Source organism: Akebia trifoliata, chromosome 8 (genome assembly GCF_017979445.1).
Source record: "Akebia trifoliata isolate Shusen 1 chromosome 8, ASM1797944v1, whole genome shotgun sequence".
Lineage (NCBI taxonomy): Eukaryota > Viridiplantae > Streptophyta > Magnoliopsida > Ranunculales > Lardizabalaceae > Akebia > Akebia trifoliata.
Window position 1 is genome coordinate 5,356,401 of NC_141382.1, and position 22,820 is coordinate 5,379,220.

General features: G+C 35.3%; 2 protein-coding genes across 2 annotated transcripts; both read right to left on the reverse strand.

Moving 5' to 3' along the window:
* Nucleotides 1-1,349: 1,349 nt before the first annotated feature.
* On the reverse strand, nt 1,350-2,253 carry LOC147395669 (putative germin-like protein 2-1). The gene is made up of 2 exons (XM_086450644.1): nt 2,139-2,253; nt 1,350-2,013 (listed from the first exon to the last, which is right to left on the reverse strand). Exons 1-2 carry the CDS (start codon nt 2,251-2,253, stop codon nt 1,478-1,480), a joined length of 651 nt encoding a protein of 216 aa, XP_086306770.1. The 3' UTR covers nt 1,350-1,477.
* A 6,417-nt stretch (nt 2,254-8,670) lies between these two features.
* On the reverse strand, nt 8,671-9,755 carry LOC147395670 (putative germin-like protein 2-1). Its single transcript, XM_086450657.1, has 2 exons — nt 9,549-9,755; nt 8,671-9,387 (listed from the first exon to the last, which is right to left on the reverse strand). The coding sequence occupies exons 1-2, from the start codon at nt 9,658-9,660 to the stop codon at nt 8,852-8,854; spliced, it is 648 nt and encodes a 215-aa protein (XP_086306783.1). The 5' UTR covers nt 9,661-9,755; the 3' UTR covers nt 8,671-8,851.
* Nucleotides 9,756-22,820: the final 13,065 nt, after the last annotated feature.

Here is a 22,820-nt window from a genome sequence, read left to right on the forward strand (position 1 = left end):
TTAATATTGTTTAATTTCCTTAATTAGTGGTTAAAATTAATTTGTATCGAATAAAATAGTTGGAGGTTAGATAAATATAAATGGTTGGGGGTTGAATAAATGTTGGTGGTTGTGGGTTGAATAGAATTGAAACTCTATATATAAGACTTCCCGGTTCACTTTTAAAAGAAGATAGTTTGATTCTAGGCTTGTCAGTTGAGTTATTCTTTTTGAGGAAAGACCATTTCTGGAATGGAGTGCTTCTCCATGATTCGTTTTGAACAGATCCTCATCTACAAATTATTAATTGCATTATACTACTCTGAATTTATAACCATTGGGATAGATTAGTTATTCCCCAATTATATGATTTTATCTTTTTGTTATGTAATTAATCAATAAATCTTTTTTATATTATAATTGATATTGCTCGGCAATGGAAATTGTAGTTTTGATTAGCCTCGGTACATCTCATATACATCATATCTCCAAATTGGAAACTGATAGGGGGCCTCGTGCTTTTATGTCTAGATGTAGGACTTTCTTTCTTATAAAATTTAATCTTATTATTCCAATTATAATAACAAGATTAAAATTTCTAGCTGTGCCATGATATTTTCACATATGGAGAGAGAAATATACCGAAGAATATTTGAAGGAGTCGTCAAGGAAGAAAAAACACTCATAAAAGATGTTATATGCCGAAGGTAGAAATGATGGGCAGAGATGAATGTATTCTATGTAGATGGATATAATCACTTTACTTGCAAAATTGTCACTGAACTTGTGAAATAGTCACTTTAAACCTCCGAATTCATTACCATTCATTTTTTGGTAATTAAAATGAATAGTGAGCCAGAATCGTAAATTCGTCAAATTCAGTTCAAGAAATGGTAATTCAGCCTTCTTAAATTCTATCCCCACGTTAATTTTTTTTCTTATTTTGAATTACCGTCTATTTTCATATGAGTCAAGCTCTTATCTCAAGGGACAAGGATACGAATACTTGAATATGGCACAAATGGAATATTAAAGTTATGTCATAAGAACACTTTTCAGCATTTGGTGGGGGATTTGGTTTTATTTTTCTTTTTTTGATATCATTGGGTTTCCCCACATGACCGAAGGGAGAAAGTTTAGTTATAAAGAAGGCCAAGTATGGAGTAATTTTTAAGTATTTTTTGTTTGTTTGTTGTTAGAGACCACTCCTCTTAACTTTCTGCTATTATACTTGTAATTGCGGAAGGCATTAGCCCCTGGTTTTAATCAAGGGCACCGATCCTTCAAAGGGAACACTGATGCAAAGTCTTTGTGAGATATAATTACTAACACAGTATTAATAAATACTTAATGAGCTAGGATTTGTGGGAAAATTTAATTGACTGTAAGTGAAACAACGGAATGAAAGACAAGCTAGAAACCAGTTCCATAGATTATCTACTGAAGACTCAGTGGCACACAATCACTTGCTATAATATCTCCGTCATATGTTATTTGGCTAGAATTGTGCCTGGAGGCCATCAACTATGCTTTTATCAACTTGAAAGGCCTTTGTGAGAACTTCAGTTGGGATGGGCTCTTTTGATCCAAACACGGCATTAGCTATAGTGATGACACCAGGGTTCTGGCTGCTCAAGGCGGCAATTGCAACAGCATTTCCATTTCCAACATTGCGTTGGAAGTGAATGAGACCAATTGGAAAAACAAATACATCTCCCTTTTGAAGGACTTTGGTGATGAGACGGTTTTCAGGATTGGAGGTCACGAAGCCAACAGAAAGCATGCCTTCGAGGACTGTCAGGATCTCACTTGCACGAGGGTGCGTGTGTGGAGGGTTAACACCCAATGGTGCGTAGTCTATCCGTGCCATGGAGATTCCAAGAGTGTTGAGTCCAGGTATCTGAGCTACATTTACTGGGGTAACCCTGGATCCTTGAGGGTTCGATGTGTTGCCTTGTATGTGGAGCCCAGTAAAGAAGAAATCGTTGGCTTGAGCGAGCTTTGGATCCTTGCAGAGCTTACCATTCACTAGTGCTGCAAAGAACCATATGATAAGTGAGAAATAAAACATTATTACTTATAAACGGCATGATTAAGTAAAAAAACTAAAAGCCAACCTAAACTAAATCTATCAGTACAACTTCACAAGAATAACATACCAGAGCTGCTTGGGTCTGCCACACAGAAGTCCTGCAAGGGACTAGGCTCAAAGGCAAAGACAATAGAGCAAGTGAAAGCTAGCAGTACTCCCAACAAAAGAATGTGGTTTGCCATATTTGAAACCTCGTTTCTAGTCTGTCGTATAACAAGAACAAAATAAACTTAACAAAAGAAGGCAAAGTAGCTGGAGTTATGAAATAAGCAAGATTTGTGTACTCTATATATAGAGGTAGGTTGATCTAAAAGTATAGAAGAAATTAATTAATAGTTATTTTAAGAGGTGGCCGTCCAAATACATTGACTAGGTCTTGTTTCATGAATCCGATCCCTCTCCAAGTTAATGCAATTATCCCTTCTAGCCGACCTTATTCATTCCCTTAGATTCATTTAATAGTTTAAGTTATCTTATTAGACTATATCTATAGGAAGTACGACCCATTCAATCTAGATTCTAGAGGACAAACATTAACCCCATGTTTTTATATAAAATTGTGTTATTATATACAAATATTTGCTCTCTAAAGTTAGAAGAAGCATCGGAATCCGTCGTAGAAGCAAGTATGTTCTGAGTTGGCCAACCGAATATTGTCATGTGGAGCCCATCATTTTGGTGTTCTTGCTGTGGACCAAAAATTAGCATGACTTGTGACGTCTAGATATAATCATACCTTTCAAGGATTTCTCACCTGTCTTTTTCACTTGTGTTTTTTAGATGTCCTTATCCAGTTTGACCAAAATCCGTTTCAAGATTTGGTGATGATGGAGGAGGATTTAGATGAAGAATTGTTACCATCCTTGAGATCGTAAGGATTTAAGCTCAGAAATAAGAGAAAAATAAATTATAGAAATAGAGAGGCCAATTTGAGATTACCAAACCTCCTAAGTTTAATAAGAACAATGAAAAATCATCTTACAATTCTCAAATGAGCATTACAATTTATTAGTATTTTCTTCCTGTAAATAAGAAAACTAATAGAAAATCAGTTAGGTCGTGCTAAGCCAAGATGAGGAAATCATAGAGAAGTCAAGGTAATGGTATGATTATGGGGTATATTTTGGAGGATTTGTTAGGATCTTTGGGCTGGTTAAGGAAGGTAGAGATGATAAGGATAGTTCTTGTATGGATAAGGGTTGGGATTGTGGGGAAAGATATAATCCAAAAATTTCGGAACTCCTCTTGTAAAATAGTGTAGAAACACACTTGTCCTAAACTCATAACCAAGAAGAAGAAGAACAACAACAATCAAAAGGATAAAAAGAAAAATACTAAGTTAATTCAAAAAAAAAATTTTACAAGTTAGAAATGAGACTTCCACTTATACAAGATATAGAATTTTGGAGTGTTGATGGTATCTTACTCACTTTCTCTCTTCTCAAGGGTTATTTCAAGGATTTGGTTATGATTCAGACTCTCTGCATATATATATATATATAGGTGGTAGAGGAAATTTCTAGTATATGAGAATGTTTATTTAAAAAGTTTCAAAAGGATTTTTAGAAGGTTCAAGATGGAAAACGAAATTGCATTGAACTTAATTGGTTGTATGGGAAAATGGAGATAATTAATGGTAATGAGATTCATCAATAAAGTTGGATATTTCATAAGAGTACATGGGAAAAGTAATAATGATTACATGGTAAATGCAAAGGTGATGAGGTAGGGAAGAGGGAGAAAGTGACATGTGTCAATCACACAAGTGAAGTTAGAGTCATACAAAATTACATAAATACCCTCACTACAACCCTCAAAATAAAATAAGAAATTAAAATAAGATTTCTAGAAATTTATCTTTAAAATTTAACAGGGATGGTATTTGGTGTAGTCATATGCATGGGACTATGGTTCACGCATCATCAAGAACCCATATTGCTAGAGAATGACCTCATTGACGGAGGTTTATGATGAAGGGGTAGATGAATGAGAGATCAAGAAGATGAATTTCTCTTGTACCAGGGAAGCCTTGGTCATATTTTATTTTTTGTGCTGTGTTTCAGCCTTCAGGTTAGGTCTACTGGATAATGTTTTGGTCAATTCTTACTATTATTTTTTGATTGTTTAGCTAGGGTTCAAGGGACATCGTCCCACCTCTCCCTAAAGACTAACCACGAGAGTAATTGCTCACTACATCGTCAAAGACTATTCGCTCTTGAGGGATAGCATTGGCATCCTAGATTACAAAAAATTCCCTACCATATACACCCATACGAGCTAAACATTTAGTACGTAGCTCTATTAGTTTCTCTCCCAAAAATTCAAAAATACATGAAATAAACGTAGATGCCAATCGCTGAATTTCTTTCATGGGCTCTGCATACTTTCAACTTGTCTCAAAGTCACCCCTAATGATATTTATTGAAAACAGGGAATCCGATTATAATCTCAATACTAGGGGTTTGCCTATATTTCTCAGTAAATATCCTTTTATATTTATTTAATTTTCCTTTACTTTCTTAGAAAAAAATAAAAGAAAAAGAACTTGATCATCACTCCTCACAAGAGTTTGGAAGGAAAAGAAGTGTGAATTTGCAATTTTTCACATATTTATTTACATGGAAGATGACGAAGACCCGGTCTTGTCTTTTGTGTTATTTCTATACAATTAAGAGTCACGATCCGGAATGGTGTCCTGTTCTTATCACTAAATATGATTTATAGTGACAAAATTTAATGATAGTCTAGAATTGAACAATGTAACAGTAAATGCCAACCCAATTATTTCAGGGACCGCAAGGTGGTTATATAGAAGGGAGCGGTTCAGCAGCCCCTTATGGTGCCCCACATGGTGCCACGCATTTTTTGTACTTTTGATGGGGTTACAAGTTTTGGAATAGGCTGATTTTTTGTGAGGATGATCTCTACGGTGAAGAGATCATCCTCACCAAAAATCAGTTCATTTTGAAACTTCTAAACCAAGTTTACAAGTGGAAGAATCCTGGACCATCCAATTTTTGTAAATCACTTTTGATGGGGTTAGAAATTTTGGAATAGGCTGATTTTTGGTGAGGATGATCTTCTCATCATAGAGATCATCCTCACAAAAAATCAGCTCATTCCAAAGCTTGTAACCCATGTTTTGAAAAATGTGTGGCACCATGTGGGGCACCATAATGAGGCTGCTGAACCGCTCCATATATAGAAAGTAATTAAACAAATAAAAAGTAAAAAACCTTAACCTAGAAAAATAAAAAAATTTAATTCTTTAGGAACGTTTAGAGCGTCAAAATTTTAAAACTGAAAGTACCAAATTTGTCCTTGCACCTATGGCCCACATTAAGTTCATTTAAAACTTCAATTTTGACTCGTAAAAGATTGTATTTTCGTTCAAATATTATGGGCGTACATTTTGTTAATGGAAATCTTTAAAAACTTACATTTTTTACAAACGTAAGCCCAACTTCTTTTCATTCTTGCCAAGCAATTGTATGTGGTACTGGATATGCCAATCAAGGAGCTGATCTCATGCAACAGGAACGCATCATTAGTTTCTTATGGACTCTAATTAACTCTGCAAGATTCTATATAAATATGTTCACCAAGAATATCCCCTCTTAAAAAAAAATTATAGAAATTATCTGACATTAAAGGAGAGAGAAAAGAGTTAAAGCAAATCTCCTACAAAGAGATTATAGTTTAAAGGAATGTAAAGACTGCTGAAAACAAAATCAAGAGGGTATAGCTTATTTGTAATTTAAAACATAAATCGAAGGATGATCTTGAAGATTACATGGCAAAAAGTATATTTTTTTTAATTTTAAAAACTATCAAACATGATTTTAGGGACATACGATTGCAATTTTATTGGATTTTGGTCAAAATGACCTTTGATTATATTAAATTTAATTGTTAAGGTGAGGGTATTTTTGAAATCTAACTTTTGGTGTCGGAGCACTTCTACTCCACCTTCTCTAATTATAATAGTAACGATGTTTACCTTTCTTTCCCTTTTGTACAAATTAAATAATATATAAACAAAACGTGCATAGATAACAATAAAAATATAAAAACATAAATCAAAAGTAAATTAAGAGAATAAATAACTATGTTCACGAGCAATGATGAGATCCTTTCTAGATCTCTAGCTTTCCTCTTCCACACTAAAACTTTTTTTTTTATTGGTAAAGAAGTGCATTTTCTGGCGGCACACATATCCTTACTATTATAATGAGAGAAGGCAGAGGAGAAGTGGTCTGGCACCAAAAGTTGGATTTCAAAAATGCCCCCACTCTTGAAGATCTGTGGAAATTTTAATTGATTGTAAATGAAGCAATGGAATGAAATAAGAAACCATAGTTACATAGCATATCTACTTAAGACAGTTGCACACAAACCATAGTTTCATTTGATGTTTTAAGTTATCTTAAACTACATATATGAGAAGAGGTACGACCCAGTCATTCTAGAGGACAAACTTTAGCCCGAATTTTTATATGTAATCATACATTTGTGGAGCGCCTAGCCGGCATGATTGAGTTATATATTTATCCCTAAAGTAAGAAGAGAACCTCGGAATCTGTCATAGAAGAATGTTCTGCGTTGGCCTAACGAAATTTCCGTGTGGAGCCCATCTTTTTGTGTTCAACCAGGGACCAAAAATTCAGCATGACGCGTGATTTCTAATTGTAATCATACATTTTAAGTACTTTTCACCTGTCTCTTTAGAAGTCCCTATCCAATTTGACCTAAATCCATATCAAGCTTTGGTGATGGAGGAGAATTCGGATGAAGAATCTGTAACAGTGGAGAATCAGGGATTGAGAGGTATTAAATGGTGATCGGTGCTGAAGAGATTGATGCATGAGTGACCAATTCTGAACGGAAGGAAGGTTTAAGAACAGTGGATTGAGGATGAGAAAATCTTGATTGACACTAAGTCTAGATCAAGAAGATGAATTTCTATTATACTAGTAAAGCATCCAATTTTTATGCTTTCTCCATGTAACTCGTTTTCACAATAATTTTTTTGTCATTATTCTGAATAAATAAATATGTGAAAGTTGCTAATTTCTCATGTCTTTTCCTTCGAATCTCTTGTGAGGAATGAAGATCGAGTTATTCGAAATAATAGATCTCATATTTCTGTCTTAAATAATTAATTTTTAACAAACATAGGATAGTTAGAATTAAGGTACCAGTCTTGGTCCTGGAAATTGAATCAAAATATGGAGAGGCCCGTTTATGGCCGTTTGAAAGATTCGGCCTTTCTATCATTGCACATTAGTGTTTTGGCACCAAGTATCTAAATTACCAGATTATTGGGCATCCTTCAACATTTGTATTTGATCAATTATGATTTATACTCATTTACTAGATCCAAGCTTATATCATAAAAAGATAAAAAGTAAAATTGATTCTTGATTCTTAATTAAGATCTTAGTCAAAAAATTCTTCAAACCATTTTAAAAAATTCGTAAAATTTTCTCTAAATGAGGGACTAGATGATTTAATCGACTTTAATTTATTAATCCCGGAATATTTTAACCTTTTTACTCTTCGCCTTAATTTTGTTCACTTCAATATTCAAATCTTAAGAACAAGATGGACTTTTTTTGGAAGTTGAAGATGATGGGTTTTGGTAAGAAACCCAAAATACATCATTGTAAATTTCCTGAAATATCTCTAATACTTTTCAAAATCTATTCAAAGTTACCAATTGATCCCAGCCGAATATTTATTGAATCCAAACTCTATTACTATGGTAAATATATGGTATTAATGAAATACTAAAACAATGTCGATGGTCTCATGGATAAAATTCATGAAAAATTCCCAATTGTGTGGTGCTGGTTTAACAAACAAAACTCCTAAAGTGGAAGAAACCATCATTGTTCATCACAAATGGAAAGTTGTGACAGAGGATATTCTAGAATATTTATTGATGTTTAGAATATATCAATTAGGATATTCTAGAATATTATATTAGACTAGTTTTCATATATCTTAGATGATGTAATCTATATAAATATCCATTAAAGCTAAATAAGGTATTTATAAAGAGTGCATTATCTTGGATGATATATTCTAAGTATCAATAAATATTCTAGAATATCCTCCCTGACAACCTTCCATTTGTGATGAAATACACTAACAATGATACAATGTATCTCATGCACCCTGTACAATACAATGTATCTTATTCTCAAACATTATTTAATCAGATTGAAATCTTCTGGTTATGGGCTTTCCGGATGGTAGAGCTTCTCGGAGGCTGAATGAAATGCTGCGAGGGATAAAAGAAATGCGTGTTTTACTCCATTGAGAGCTTCTCGTATTATTTAGAGAAGGTATTTCGGTGGCGGCTGCTCTTGCTAAACATGCATCAATCATAAAGTATTGAGCAACAAGTTATTTCTTTAAGATTTTTCAATTGCCTTTGATTGCAAGAAAAAACTATTTTGGTTATGTTACGGGACACCCTTTTTTCAGATCCATTTATATAAAATCTTGTTTGCTTAACACACACCAAAAACCTCAAAAACAAAATACAAAAAAAATGTCATAAGAACACTTTCTATGAAACACCAATGCAAAGTATTTGATATATAAAAATCAACTCAACGTTCAATACCTAATGAGGATTTCTTTACAAAACCAATTGATTGCAAAATGGAACAATGGAATGAAAATAAATAAATTGAATAGACAGAGTTTCTAATGAAGACATAGTTGCGCACAAAACACTTTTTCAGAATTTCACTTTCATATATTGCTTGGCTAGAATAGTGCCTGAAGATGATCAACTATGTTCTTATCAACTTGAAAGGCCTTGGTGAGAACTTCAGCTGGGATGGGTGGGTTCGATCCGAACACAGCATTATCTATAGTGATGACACCAGGATTCTGACTGCTAAACGAAGCAATTGCAACCGCATTTCCATATCCAACATTGCGCTGGAAGTGAATGAGGCCAACTGGGAAAACAAATACATCTCCCTTCTGAAGGACCTTGGTAATGAGACGGTTTTCAGGATTGGAGGTGACAAAGCCAACATAAAGGGTGCCTTCGAGAACCGTCAGGACCTCACTTGCACGAGGGTGTGTGTGTGGAGGGTTAACACCCCACGGTGCATAGTCTATGCGTGCCATAGAGATTCCAAGAGTGTTGAGTCCAGGTATCTGAGCTACAATTACTGGGGTGACCCTGAATCCTCGAGAGTTTGATGTGTTTCCCTTTATGTGGAGCCCTGCAAAGAAGAAATCATTGGCCTGCACGAGCTTTGGGTCCTTGCAGACCTTACCATTCACCAGGGCTGCAAAGAACCGTAGAATTAATAAGTGAAAAATGAATACTAGTTACTGGCATGATTAAGTAAAAATAAAAACCAATATAAACCCATTAACAATAAACTTCGAGGAAAAAAAAAGAATTAACCATTGTGCTTCGTGCAACTATGAAAGGATGATAGCATACCAGAGCTAGTAGGATCTGCGACGCAGAAGTCCTGCAATGGACTAGGCTCAAAGGCAAAGGCAAGAGAGGAAGTGAAAGCTAGCAGTACCAATAAGAGAATATGGTTTGCCATATCTGAACTCTCTTTTCTATTGTGTGTAGTAAAGCTTGAGCAAAGAAACCTAAAAAAAGAAAGGGAAGGAGCTGGAGTTAGGAAAGAAGCATGGTTTGTACATTCTATATAATGGGGTAGTCGATATAGAGATCTGCAAGCAATGAATAAATTTGTAGTTAGATGGCCGTCTAGAGACATTGACTAGGTCTTAGTTTCTTCAATTCAACCTCTCTAAAAGTGAATACCAATTCATTTGAATCCTAGAATACGTGTGAGAGAATGACTAAGTCATTATGTATACGTTGACCACATAGTTTAATAAAAGAGCGGTGATGATGCACATGGTCTTAGATGCTGCTGACGTGACAAGGACACATGATCATATATCCTTTTCATCAGGAAACACAGGTAAAGATGTGCGGCCTGTGCCATTGCCACGTCAGCCACATACATGCATAAATATATATATATATACATTTGGAGAGCCGGCATGATTGAATAAGGGATAATTACATCTGATAATCTGACTACACTACGTGGCACACTCAATTAACTCTCCTGACGTGCAAGTTCGGGAACTGTAGATCTGTAGACATCAGGATTCACAACTGCACTTCCAATACATAAAAAAAGTGTATCCCAAGGGAACTGTGTATCCCGAGAGGTAAAGATCTACGGTTCCAAACTTATCACATCAGGAAAGTTTATTGAGGGTGCCATGTGGGTACTCTGATTATCACGACTCGGAGCTAGGGACCCAAACCAGAGAGCCTAGATTAATGAAATCGACTTATATTGATTTGGTTCCGATTTTACCACAAACAGAACCAAATCAACCGAGTTGTACCCCTAGATTAAACTAGGGAATTAAGGAATGTGTTATGCATCTTATGATAGGCCAAAAGGGTATAGACTCCTCAAACCAAGGGATCTTCTTCCCCGTTGCACAATTTGTTACTTATCATGATCATTTTAGACAACAAAAATATTATTTTATGATACTTGGAATTCACTCAATTGACATGGCATGCAGGGGTAGAGCTAGTAAGGAGCCTGTGAGGGAAATTGAGATAACACTGTATTTTCAACTAACAGCATGCCCAATTGCCCCCCCCCCCCTCACCTCCCTCCAATTTTTGCACCCCTCCCTCTTCAAATTATTAATATTACATTGCCTCTTGACTTGGGCCTTCACTCATAGACTAATTGGAAAAGAACTAAAGATCATTTTCTTCAACTTCCAACCAAAAATCTTTGTATTTCTTCTCAAAATCATTCATCTTTAAGTTCTTCAACTATATCATTAATTATAGTTTGCCCCCACCACAAAAAAATCATGGCTCCACCCTTGGTGGCATGTGCACGGAGCCATAGATTTGTATCCTCAAGATAAACGAGGAAAATATCTATGGTTTTGTGCGGTTGAGTGAATTTCGAGTTACCTTTTTCGAGTAAATTTATCACAATTCTATTTTATCTTATATCACCATAGATGGATAACACATCTATGTTGTAAAATTCGAACATATATTTAGGATTTGTAAAAGAATCTCTTAAATTATAAATATAGATAATTATTATTTTTTATGGGTAAGCATTGAGGTTGTTGGGATCTCACCCTATATTAAAAGAAGAATGATTTTTTGACACCCGCTTTGACATACTCTCCCGTACCCCCCAACATGGCATGTGCTAGTACCATAGATTTTTCCTCGGGATACACAACTACACATATTTATGGGAGTGTACAATTGTGTATTATGAGAAAAAAGTCTATGGTTCCAGCCCATGCAACGTTAGGAGCCTATGTCAAAGGGGGCATCAGAAAATCACGACTCATATTAAAATTCCTTTTAGAATCATGATTTTCTGACTCGAAAATTTTCACTCGCTTTGTAAGTGGCAAGGGCACATAATCATAAATCTTTTTCTTCGAGATACTCAAGGAAAACGATCAACGGTTTTATGCTCTTGCCACGTCAGCCAAGCACATACATAGTGAAAATTTTCGAGTCAGAAAATCATTAGTGTTCCTTTATAAATACAAGAATTATTTCTTTCAGTAAGAATTGACAATTCAAATTTATTTTTGATTAGTGATAATTTGACTCCCCCACGTGTACTCAAAATACTCTCTTGAAGTGGCATGTACTAGAACCACAGATTTTATGCCTCGGGATACACGTATGCACATCCCCATGAATATATGCAGTTGTGTATCCCAAGGAAAAAAGTTTATGGTTCTAGCACATGACACATCAGGAGATAGAGTATATTAAGTATGCCACATGTGGGTGTCAGAAAATCATTAGTCTTTAATTTTTCATGGTCAGTAAGTTAGGGTGTTAACGTCCCCACCCTAATATTTAGATCAATTACCTTAAATTGTTGCAACATACATCATCAAGCAAAACTCCTGCCAATTCACCTGGAATGCATGGCATTACAAGCAAGAAACAAAAAAAATAAAATCAATGAAACCTCTTTTATTTTGTCAAAGAATTTGCCGCCCTATCTGCTTCTCTTGAGAAGAAGTCAAAGTTACTTGTTTACATCTACCCTTCACACTCCAATATATAGCAGAATTTAACTCCATTCTTGGTATAATTTGCACATTGATTTTTTCTTTTAATGTTAAAATAAATAAAAATAAAAATTGATACTTGAAGGTACTCCCTCAAACTTGGACTTTAGTTTTATAATTCTACTAACCATGCAGGTTCAATCTTCCCCAATATGAAATTAATGGCAATTTCTGAATCAGAAACTATAATAAGGTTCGCAAGATTCCTTCCTTGCAAAAATTCTGATCCATCTAGATTAGCCTGTAATTCTACTATTGACACCAATTGCTGAACTTGCCCCATAAGCTGCTCTGTAAAACCTCCCTAGATGGTCTCGGATTATCTAGCCATAGCAACCCTTATCGTTTTGCATGGCTCCATATCCTTATTGCCTTCAAATTTATAATAATCTTTTTATATATAAATCATGCACCACCAGTTGTCGCGTGTGGTATTCTATACTTAACCACACAGGATCAACTTATGGGTGATCAAGACCTAGAAAGTTGTTTCTAAGGCCCTATTTACAGACACTTTAAGGTTTAATCATACACTAAATCTCTTAAATAGACATAATTCATGGATAGTCCATGTTTATTATTATTTTTTAATAAATTATGATTTTTTTTGTCTAATTTTGATTATTTATTTGTCATAAGTCAAAGTCACAAGATTCAAAAAGATGAAACAAGATAATTGAATAATACATTACAATCCAGGACCCAAGATAAGATCATGGACCAAAACCCAGACGCATTGAGCCCACAAGAGTCGTGGCACAGTGATGTCGACAGAAAATGCATCGAGATCTGTGCAATGTAATGATAGCTTAATTTGTTACATAACAGAATAGGGTTCAAATTTTTTTGTAAAACACGAAAAAATTTCGAATTTATGAAATCCTAATCTGGTCTTTATAAATAAGAGACCAGACAAGAGCCATACGCCATCTTCTCCAATCTGATAGGATCTCTTCTTTTCAGCTTTTAGTTTTTGGGTTTAATTTCTTATTCAAGTTTTATAAGCAGAAGAGTTCCTGCCAGTTTTTAGATCAAGAGTCAATAAAGAGCAATTTTTTTCTTTTCTCATCTCTCTCTTTTATTTTCAATTTATTGCTTCTTCTTTTTTCTTGTAATGATCTATGGCTAAACCTCTACTAGAGAGGTCGATGAAGCCTGAGCAAGATTATCTTAAATATTTTAATTTTTTTTATTTGTGCTTCATTGTCTAATTTTGATATTATTTTGTTAAATAGGGATCATCAGATCTAATATTTGTTTTTCTAATTTTGATAATTAAGATTAGATAAGTTCAAGTTAAAATATGCCTTGTTAGGGATATTATATTTAATACTTTGATTTCATCTTATTAAATCCAATCACAGAGATTCAAACTTAGTATTTAGATTTAACGGATTTAATCTTCCGATCTAATAACATTAGATTGTTGATTGGATCGAGAGAACAAAAGGACAAATAAGCTAATGAGATGAGTTGTTCTTGGTGGATTCAACTGATATAATCATTTACATTGTGATTTTATTTCATATTTATTTTTGTTAATTTAAGTTAGTTTTATTCAATTTTCTTTAATTACTTTGAATTGTCATAATTTTAAGTCAGAAATTGTGGATCAACGTTGTCTCTATGGATTGATCCTTGCTTACCAAGACTTATTATCTTGTTTTTTATTTTTATTGATAATCACCGAACAATGGGCATGCTTGGAATGGAGGAGAACCCTCTTTTTAAAAATTGGTAATACCTCACAGTGTAGAAATCCTTTGTTTTAGACTTGTGAAAGATTGCTTCTTCTAAAGTGTTTGAGATCTCATGGGGATCTACTATTGCCATAAATTCACTCTTTGCTTCTTTTAATATAGAGAAGGCACTAATGAGGCTAGTAACAAGCTGGACAGTGATTTTCCAGTTACTGTACATATTCTATATTTTTAACTACCTAAGTTGCTTCCATCTGGAGTAATTGTGTATGGTGGAGATTTAATGGTTTCATCAAATAGTGAGGATTGATACTAGTCTATGAAGAGAAGAAGAATAAGAAGAAGCTGATTTGGCCAAAATACATAATATTGTTGGTATTTGGTTTTATAGAGATCATATTGAAAGGGAAGTGTGTCAATCATTTAACACAATGAGAAAGCAGCATAGATAAGAAAGAAGGCTAAGATTACAATGGCGCACCAAGTTCACAGGGTGCATGTGGTAACATATAGTTCTGGGATCAAATTCAAGACATGAAATTTTTTACCTTCATTATTATTATTGTTTGAATAATTCTGGAGTGACCTAAAGTTGACCTCTATTTACACTTTGCTGACGTGGAAGTGTGTATGGAACCATAGATACTTTTCTTTGAGATACAAGTGAAAAACATCTATGGTTGTGTGCGCACCTCCATGTCAACAAAGTGTGAATTGAGGTCAATCTTGAGGCCACTCTAGCACGACTCATTTTTTTGTAAACTTCATCATTATTGAATTTGAGTCATGATAAATGGCTAAAAAAGCATGAAGATCTGTTAAGAGAAAATCTTTTCTTCTTAAGCAAAAAAATAAAATAAAATAAATCCTATTTTATTTTATCTCGACCTCCCATTTTTTTCCTAGTTCATGCTCTTTGATGAATACTTCTTTCTCTCACAAGATCTTCAAATATCCCTCCATTGGATACAATTTTCAATATTAGAGACCCTTACATATATGGCTTCTAATTGGTCTAACCTTTCATACGATCTTCTTGTTGAAATAATAAACTTGATTTATTATAGTTTGTCTCTAGAGTTTCTAGAATTTTCTTGTAATTGCTAGAGTTTCTAGAATTATCTTGTAATTGCTAGAGTTTCTAGAATTTTCTTTTATTTACTAGAGTCACTAGAAATACTCTTGTATTTTCTAGAAACACTCATTTATTAATTGGTATATAGGAAGTATCTAGAATAATCTAAGTTATTTAATGGTGTATCTAGAATTGTCCATAGAGTCCTATAAATAGAGATGTTCTCCCACCATTTTGTATCAACCAAAAAAAGATCAAGTTGAGTTCAATAATAAAAAACCTCTTCCATCCAAAAATTATTCTCTCCAATCTTCCCTTTAATTCCCAACAAAGTGGTATCAGAGCCAGGTTCGTGAAGAAAAATGGCAAGTGGAGGAATGGTCCCCTTCCAAGTTACAATGCTCACCAAGAGCAACTATGACAATTGGAGTATCAAGATGAAGGCGCTACTAGGAGCTCAAGATGTGTGGGAAGTTGTCGAGAAAGGCCATAAGGAGCAAGACGATGTTGCTCTTTCCCAAACCCAACGGGAAGCCTTAAGGGATTCAAGAAAGAGAGACAAGAAAGCTTTTTATCTCATCTATCAAGCAGTAGATGAAGATGCATTCGAGAAGATCTCAAATGCAACTACGGCCAAAGAAGCGTGGGAGAAGCTTCAAACTTGCAACAAAGGAGTCGAGCAAGTTAAAAAGATTCGTCTTCAAACTCTTAGAGGTGAGTTCGAACTTTTATTCATGGAGGAATCTGAATTAATTTCTGATTATTTTGCTAGAGTATTGGCCATTGTTAATCAATTAAGAAGAAATGGTGAAGATATTAGTGAAGTGAAAGTTATGGAGAAAATTCTTCGTACTCTGAATCCAAATTTTGAATTCATTGCTACGAACATTGAAGAAAATAAAAATTTAGAAACCATGACCGTTGAGCAACTCATGGGTTCTTTACAAGCCTATGAGGAAAAGCAAAAGAGGAAAAAGAAGCAAAAGGAGACTATAGAGTAACTACTACAACTCAACTTGAAGGAAGAAAATTTTAGAAATAATAGAAATCAAAGAGGAAAAGGACGTGGCCAAGGACGTGGACGTGGACGAGGAAGAGAAGGAAGGGGCGGCTTCAACAACAACTTCAACAATTCCAACAACTCTAATAACTTCAACAACGGAGAAAGAAGTCGAAATCCACAAGCAACAAGAGGGCACAGAAGAAGTAACTCATGGTCAAGGAACGACAAATCTCACATCAAATGCTATAATTGTAATAAGTTCGATCACTATACCTCCGAGTGTAGATTGTCAAGCAAGGTCGAAGAAAAGGCCAATTTCATCGAAGATAAAGGTAGAGAAGAAGGTACGTTGCTGCTAATTTGTAAAGACAAAGATGAAGGTCAAGAAAATAGATGGTATCTTGACACCGGCGCTAGCAATCACATGTGTGGACAAAGAAAAATGTTCATGGAGCCCAATGAAGCGGTAAAAGGGAATGTCTCCTTTGGAGATGAATCAAAAATACCCGTGGAAGGCAAAGGTAAAATTCTCATACGTTTACAAAATGGAGGCCATCAATTCATCTCAAATTTCTATTTTATGCCCAACATGAAGAATAATATTTTGAGTTTGGGTCAATTGCTAGAGAAAGGGTATGATATTCACTTAAAAGAAAATAACATTTTCTTAAGAGACAGTAAAAGTAATTTGATTGCCAAGGTGCCCATGTCAAAAAATAGAATGTTCCTCTTGAACATTCAATACGATGTTCCAGTATGTCTAAAAGCTTGTTATAATAACTCATCATGGCTATGGCATTTACGTTTTGGACACCTCAATTTTGGCGGGCTTGAACTTTTGGAAAAGAAGGAGATGGTGAGAGGTCTACCATGCATCAACCAACCCGATCAGCTTTGCGAAGGATGTTTGCTTGGGAAGCAATCCCGGAGAAGCTTTCCGAAGGAGTCATCATCAAGAGCTACAAAGCCGCTCGAGCTCGTACACACCGATGTTTGTGGACCAATTAAACCAAACTCTTTTGGTAAAAGTAAATACTTTCTCCTTTTCATTGATGATTTTTCAAGAAAAACGTGGGCTTATTTCCTAAAGGAGAAGTCGGAGGTATTCGAGAATTTCAAAAAGTTCAAAGCCCTTGTTGAGAAAGAAAGCGATCTTGCTATTAAGGCCATGAGATCTGACCGAGGAGGAGAATTCACATCAAACGAGTTCCAAAAGTATTGCGAAGATCATGGAATTCGTCGTCCCTTAACGGTGCCGAGATCCCCCCAACAAAATGGAGTGGCAGAGAGGAAGAATCGAACCATACTCAACATGGCTCGCAGCATGCTCAAGAGCAAAAGAATGCCCAAGGAGTTTTGGGCCGAAGCGGTGGCTTGTGCAGTCTACCTGGCAAATCGCTCTCCAACAAGAAGTGTGTATGAGAAGACACCACAAGAAACATGGAGTGGAAGAAAGCCCAGAATTTCTCACCTCAAAGTCTTTGGAAGTGTTGCTTATGTTCATGTGCCTGATGAAAAGAGAACCAAGCTCGACGATAAAAGTGAGAAGTACGTATTCATTGGCTATGACTCAAGATCCAAAGGCTACAAGTTGTACAATCCAATTACCGGGAAAATTCTCATTAGTCGTGATGTAGAGTTCAATGAAAAAGATTCTTGGGATTGGAACACACAAGAAGACGAGTATGATTTTCTTCCTTACTTTGAAGAAGAAGAAGAAATGGAGCAACCGAGGATGGAAGAGACAAGACAAGAACTTCGAGAGCCTACTACTCCACTGATCTCACCAATCGGAAACCTGCATGAAGATTCGTCATCAAGTGAAAGTTCTAATGAGAAGACGCCACGCTTAAGAAGCTTACAAGAACTTTATGAGGTAACCGAAAATCAAAATAATATCACTCTTTTGTGTCTCTTTGGTGATTGTGAACCTCTAAGCTACCAAGAAGCGGTAGAAAACAAGAAATGGAGAGACGCTATGGATGAAGAAATCAATTCAATCACAAAAAACAACACATGGGAGCTAGCTACACTTCCATAAGGACACAAAGCGATCGGAGTAAAATGGGTGTACAAGACGAAAAAGAATGCTAAAGGAGACGTGGAGAGATACAAAGCAAGATTGGTAGCTAAAGGCTATAGTCAAAGATAAGGCATCGACTATGATGAGGTATTTGCTCCTGTTGCTCGTCTTGAAACCGTTAGATTAATAATTTCTTTGGCAGTCCAAAATAGATGGAAGATCTACCAAATGGATGTAAAGTCCGCCTTCTTAAATGATTTCCTTGAAGAAGAAGTCTACATCGAGCAACCATTGGGCTATGACGTAAAAGGACATGAAGATAAAGTTTTGAGGTTGAAGAAGGCTTTATATGGCCTAAAGCAAGCGCCGAGAGCTTGGAATACTCGAATTGACAAGTACTTTCAAGATAAGAATTTCACCAAGTGTCCATATGATCATGCACTCTATATCAAAGTTAAAAATGGAGATATTTTGATTGTATGCTTGTATGTGGATGACTTGATCTTCACAGGTAGCAATCCAAGTATGTTTGAGGAGTTCAAGAAAGAAATGGCGAAAGAGTTTGAGATGACAGACCTTGGACTCATGTCTTACTACCTCGGTATTGAAGTAAAGCAAAAAGACAAAGGCATCTTCATTACTCAAGAAGGCTATGCTAAAGAAGTGCTTAAGAAGTTCAAGATGAATGACTCTAATCCAGTTGGCACGCCGATGGAATGTGGAATCAAGTTGTCAAAGCATGATGAAGGAGAAAAGGTGGACCCAACTCTCTATAAAAGCCTTATTGGAAGTTTGCGCTACCTAACTTGTACTAGGCCGGATATTCTTTATGCCGTTGGAATCGTTAGTCGCTATTTGGAAGCTCCAACAACAACCCATTTCAAGACTGCAAAAAGAATACTTCGGTACATCAAAGGTACAACCAACTATGGCTTGTTTTATTCATCTTCTAACAATTATGAGATAGTGGGATATAGTGATAGCGATTGGGGTGGAAACTTGGATGATAGAAAGAGCACCACCGGATTTGTGTTCTTTATGGGAAACACTGCTTTCACTTGGATGTCAAAGAAGCAACCAATAGTCACACTATCAACTTGTGAAGCCGAATATGTTGCTGCAACATCATGTGTTTGTCATGCTATCTGGCTAAGAAACTTGTTGAAAGAATTGAATTTACCACAAGAAAAGTCTGTCGAGATTCGTGTTGACAACAAGTCAGCACTCGCACTAGCAAAGAATCCTGTCTTTCATGAAAAAAGTAAGCATATCGACACTCGTTATCATTATATACGAGAATGCATTGGAAGAAAGGAAGTAAGGTTGGAATTCGTGAAATCTTAAGATCAAGTAGCAGACATATTTACCAAGCCACTCAAGAGAGAAGCTTTTACCAAGTTACCAGGCATTCTTGGAGTCACAAAACAAGTTTAAGAGGGGGTGTTGAAATAATAAACTTGATTTATTATAGTTTGTCTCTAGAGTTTCTAGAATTTCCTTGTAATTGCTAGAGTTTCTAGAATTTTCTTTTATTTACTAGAGTCACTAGAAATACTCTTGTATTTTCTAGAAACACTCATTTATTAATTGGTATATAGGAAGTATCTAGAATAATCTAAGTTATTTAATGGGGTATTTAGAATTGTCCATAGAGTCCTATAAATAGAGATGTTCTCCCACCATTTTGTATCAACCAAAAAAAGATCAAGTTGAGTTCAATAATAAAAAACCTCTTCCATCCAAAAATTATTCTCTCCAATCTTCCCTTTAATTCCCAATACTTCTAACTCTAATCACCAACAAATCGATTCTCATCAAATACATCTGGTTTGGAGCTACTTGTGTTGCATGGTGTTCTGTTTATATTCAAAATCGGAATTGTTTACCATGTCAACTTCCGCTACTCACGATCCCAACTAAGTATAATCATAACAAGCAGACATGCAGTTTCTACAGTCTCTCTGATAAAAGACTTTACGACTATCAAGTACCGATTCCCAACAACCTCTACATCCGTTGTTCGTGCTTTGGATGGCTAATATCATTAGATGATCACTTGGCAATACACCTTTTTAATCCCTTCTTATTGATAAATAATGAGATTGAACTTCCCCTGTTGATGACATTAGGACCCAACAACATTGTCTACCCAAACTAAAAATTCCTGCAGGCAGTTCTGTCCGCCAACCCAGCATCAACACCTGACTATGTTGTTATGGCAATATCTGATGAACTTTCTTCATTGGTCATTTACGAGGCTGGTGACAAAACTTGGACTAAAATACATGGGGACTGGATTTAATTGGTATGATGCAATTATATTATACTATAAAGGTGAGTTTTATTTTGTCAACAGATATGGACACGTTGGTATTTGTGACGTAACTTCTCCTCATGAGATGATAGAAGTTGCACCACCCTTATTGAGTGAACATGATTTGCATCCAAAAAGGTATCTTGTAGAATTGTTAGGTGATCTATTACAGGTTGAAAGATCAATATTGGACTGGATTGTTTAGATATAGAACTATTGTTGGATTTCAACTCTTCAAACTGGACCCAAAGTGGGTCGAGGTGAAGAACTTGTGTGGATGTGCATTGTTCATAGGTATCAATTCTTCCATGTCTATTTGGCTCCGGATTTTCCTGGTTGTGAGCCGAATTGCATATACTTTACGGATGATGGTGGTGCTGAATATGTCGACTTTCAATATGGGCCTATTGACATGGGAGTGTTCTACTTACAAGATGGAATTATTAAACCACATTACCCATTGGAGTCCACGATGATCTTTCCAGAAAGCATTTGGGTTCAGCCTAGACTCTAAGGGTGGTGAAGACAAATTACTCGATGTTCAGGTAAGTGCTTATAGGGAGTTAATTTAATCTTTGTGTTTAAGTAGCTTAGAAATAATGTTTTATTATTGTAACTTTCCATACTTCTAAATTACAAAACGGAATTTGGACATGCTCAAATGTTCAAATTATTCGTGTAATGCGCTTCTTAGCAAGTTTTAACTCTTTTATTTGATGGATTATTCACCTCCGTGGCTCCCATCAGGGCTGTGATATCTTGGGGTCCTTTTCCTATTTTTCTAGGAGTGAACTAAATATTTGTTTCAAACCTGTAGTTGTACTTGATGGGGGAAAGACTGGTTATTATTGATGTATATACATCAAGTTAAGACAAGAAAAATAAGATGAATCATTATTTCAATGACCTCGAAGTAATACACAGAATGGTCCATACATTCTAGAGGCCTCGCCCAAGAGAGGGTAAAAATGTATTCATCACTATTGTAATCTAATCCCATCTATTGTTGATGTGTCTTGTTTGTTGGAGATTAATGTTTGAATTTCTTGAACATTAAGTACGGTGTAATTTTCACTCATAACTTTCTAAGAAAAATAGGGGTCTGCATAAATTATAGCCACCTGTAGAGAGAATTTTTTACGCAACTCAGCCAACAACGTATTTTATCCTCTTATGCAACCCAACCGGAGCTTGGCTTCTCACTTTCGTTTTCTAGGTTTTTGAAAGTGATGGATATGTAAATATTTATCTTTGCATGAGGACAAATTGCAACCAAGAGATTGGGCTCATTGTATCTCTGATATGCTTCGTTGGAGTCATGTTGCAGAGGTAACTTCTTTTTTGGGTGGGTAAGCTGGACTTGAACCCAAGACCTCTAAGTTGTTTTACAATATTTCAAACCAACTAAACTATGGGTCTAGGCCCAGTTGCAAAGGTAACATCATACTCGAGTAGATAGCAAATCCATTAGGTCCCCAAAAATATCTTGCTTCCATATTTTTCAACTATCACAAATAAGAAAAAATGTTCTCTTAGTTAAGGTTTCACCAAAAATAGAAAAATCATACACCAATCACACTCAGGATAAAATAAGGTCTTGAGTTCAAATTTGCCTCTAACAAAACCCAATTAATAATATTTACTATGAATCCTACATCATATTCCTTATGATCTTTTTACAATTCTCATTAAGGATTAATTTGTAAGTTTCCAAGCTGAATATTGGTTCTTAGAAATTTCATGATTTGCTCACAGCACTGACAGGGTTCTCCACTGCGTAACACCTAAAGTCTTAACCCTATGAGCGCCATGAACAAAATGTCTAAGCAATTATTTTATTTTATTTTCGAAATTTCATCAGAAGATGGCCAAAACATACATGGGAATAATGGGCGCCAACTGTGCTTCTCACAATTTCTTCTTTTAACTGTAGTGAACAAATTATTTAAACTCACTAATGCCGGCTCTATACAAATTAATGTATGATTACATATAAAAAATGAGGTTTAATTAACATATATATATATATATATATATATATATATATATATATATATATATATACTCTTAGATTGACTCAGTCATTCGAGACATTTTTTGCTCACAAACTTTTTCATCACTGCGTGACCCGAGCATCCTAACGAGGGTAGTTTTCAAAATTTGTGGATGCCCTAAAAACAAGTGGGCTAATGTGATTGGTCGAAGAAAAAAGTATGTGAGCAAAGAATATTTCCATTCGTCTTCATATTTGTAACTATGATAGAATATTAGATGAGTTGGGAAAATTGTGGGTCGGCTAGAAGGATTTGGTATTCAATCTTGAGGTTGAGTTCAAGAAACTGAGACATGGTCAATGATTTAGACGGCCAACTCTTAAAATAACAATTAGTTTCTTCTTTACTTCCATATTACAACATCAACTACTTCTATATATAGACTGCACAAACCATGCTTCCTTCTTAACTCCAGCTCCTTTTCT

Bases quoted from the DNA above. Each gene is read 5' to 3' on its own strand.
- LOC147395669 (XM_086450644.1), bottom strand. From the start codon at position 2,253: ATGGCAAACCACATTCTTTTGTTGGGAGTACTGCTAGCTTTCACTTGC. The intron at 2,014-2,138 runs GTATGTTATTCT...GGTTCTTTGCAG, and splicing joins GGCAGACCCAAGCAGCTCTG to CACTAGTGAATGGTAAGCTC.
- LOC147395670 (XM_086450657.1), bottom strand. From the start codon at position 9,660: ATGGCAAACCATATTCTCTTATTGGTACTGCTAGCTTTCACTTCCTCT. The intron at 9,388-9,548 runs GTATGCTATCAT...GGTTCTTTGCAG, and splicing joins CGCAGATCCTACTAGCTCTG to CCCTGGTGAATGGTAAGGTC.